The 1786-nt window shown below is 49.8% G+C and overlaps 1 protein-coding gene across 4 annotated transcripts in view; it reads right to left on the reverse strand.

Moving 5' to 3' along the window:
* Positions 1–504: 504 nt before the first annotated feature.
* LOC113239199 (glycine-rich cell wall structural protein-like) overlaps positions 505–1786 on the reverse strand; it is a 3554-nt gene continuing 2272 nt past the window's right edge. For 3 of the 4 annotated variants that reach the window (XM_026476089.1, XM_026476087.1, XM_026476086.1), the window contains one exon: positions 505–1752. In XM_026476089.1, coding sequence (XP_026331874.1) covers positions 668–1752 — 1085 coding nt within the window. In that variant the 3' untranslated portion in view covers positions 505–667. The remainder of the gene's footprint in view (positions 1753–1786) is intronic. The other variant, XM_026476088.1, reaches the window with a different exon arrangement.

The following is a 1786-nucleotide window of genomic DNA, read 5'->3' on the forward strand; positions in this document are numbered from 1 at the left end:
TATATGTGAGCATTACTCCCGATTTTGAAGGGTATGAGTGCTAGTGAAACTGCAGTCACATTATAGGACTTGTTTACTTTGTCTCAGGTGACTCAGATCTTTGTGATTTGAAGCTCTGAGTGGTAATGTAACTAAGTCAATTAATGCGTCAATTAATTAAGTCAATTAATAAGTGTAATTTTTTGGTTAATTGTATTTACCATTGGAATTATACGAGGGAGCGTGACCATGTCATCATTATTATCTATTCCTCGGATATCTCGGTTTCAAAGGTAACAGCGCGTATATCACGACCCGGGATTAGTGAAATTAAGAAACTTATCCTGTGATATATTGGCTTGACTATACACTTTGTTAATGACTATAGTAAAGTGTATGCACTATACATGCTCGCTTTTATTACCTTTTATATTTCTATGATGATATGCACTTTGTGATTTACATTTTTTAAATATTACTAAGAAATGCTTAAAATAAAAAGTCCCAAAAAAACAATTAAATAAGTTTACTTATATAAAATTCAACAATAACTTAAACCTACACGACTATTTACAACAACAGATTTTATACAAACAATTGTTCTATATAAAACTAGGTATCCTAAGCAGTTTTGTTAGAAGACCTGAGAACTTTGACTTAGTTAACTTCGTCTGGGTGACGTTAGTGTTTACTTTCTGTGGTAGGGGCCTCCCCCGTGGCCAGCGACTATGGCATTAGTGTAACTGTCGCCGCCTCCGTGACCACCGCCATGTCCGCCTCCGAATCCACCACCGAAGTCAGATACGCTGAAACTGCTTCCGTGGCCACCACCGTGACCTCCTCCATGGCCGCCCCCAAGACTACTACCGCTATGTCCTCCGCCGAATCCACCGCTGTAGCCATCTCCACCTCCGAAACCACCTCCGAAACCGCCTCCGTGTCCTCCTCCATGTCCACCTCCGCCACCTATGCTGTAGCTGTCACTTCCATGGATTGGTGTGTCGTAGCTGCTGACACTAGAGCTATAGCTATCATGGCCTCCGCCACCTCCGCCATGGCCTCCAATATTGTAGCTATCTCCACCTCCGTGACCTCCTCCAAAACTGCTTAGTCCCGACCCATGGCTGTCGTGTCCACCAGAACTGAAACTGTCATGTCCTCCTCCGCCTCCGCCGCCGCCGTGTCCTCCAATACTGTAGCTATCTCCACCTCCGTGGCCACCCCCAAAACTGCTTAGTCCACCAGAGCTGTAGCTGTCATGTCCGCCTGATGAAAATCCACCGCCTCCGCCGCTGTAGCTGTCGTGTCCACCAGATGAGAATCCACCTCCAATGTCTCCATGGCCTCCGCCGAATCCACCGCCACCACCGCTGTGATGGTCGTCGTGGCCACCTCCGAAACCTCCTCCAAATCCTCCACCGATATCGTGGCCACCTCCGTGGCCACTGTCAAATCCACCTCCATGACCACCTCCTAAATCTCCGTGGCCACCGCCAAAACCACCTCCATGGCCACCGCCAAAACCACCTCCATGGCCACCGCTAAAACCACCTCCATGACCGCCGCCAAAACCTCCTCCATGACCGCCGCCAAAACCACCTCCATGGCCGCCGCCAAAACCACCTCCATGGCCTCCACCGCCACCGCCGTGGTGATCATCATGACCGCCTCCGAAGCCACCTCCAAATCCACCTCCGAAGCCGCCTCCATGACCACCACTGCCGTGGCCGCCACCTAAGTCGTAACTGCCTCCGCCGCCGCCGCCATGACCACCTCCGAAGTCGTGTCCTCCTCCGCCATGACCACC

Source organism: Hyposmocoma kahamanoa, unplaced genomic scaffold (assembly GCF_003589595.1).
Source record: "Hyposmocoma kahamanoa isolate Upper Pololo Valley unplaced genomic scaffold, ASM358959v1 99702, whole genome shotgun sequence".
Taxonomy (NCBI): domain Eukaryota; kingdom Metazoa; phylum Arthropoda; class Insecta; order Lepidoptera; family Cosmopterigidae; genus Hyposmocoma; species Hyposmocoma kahamanoa.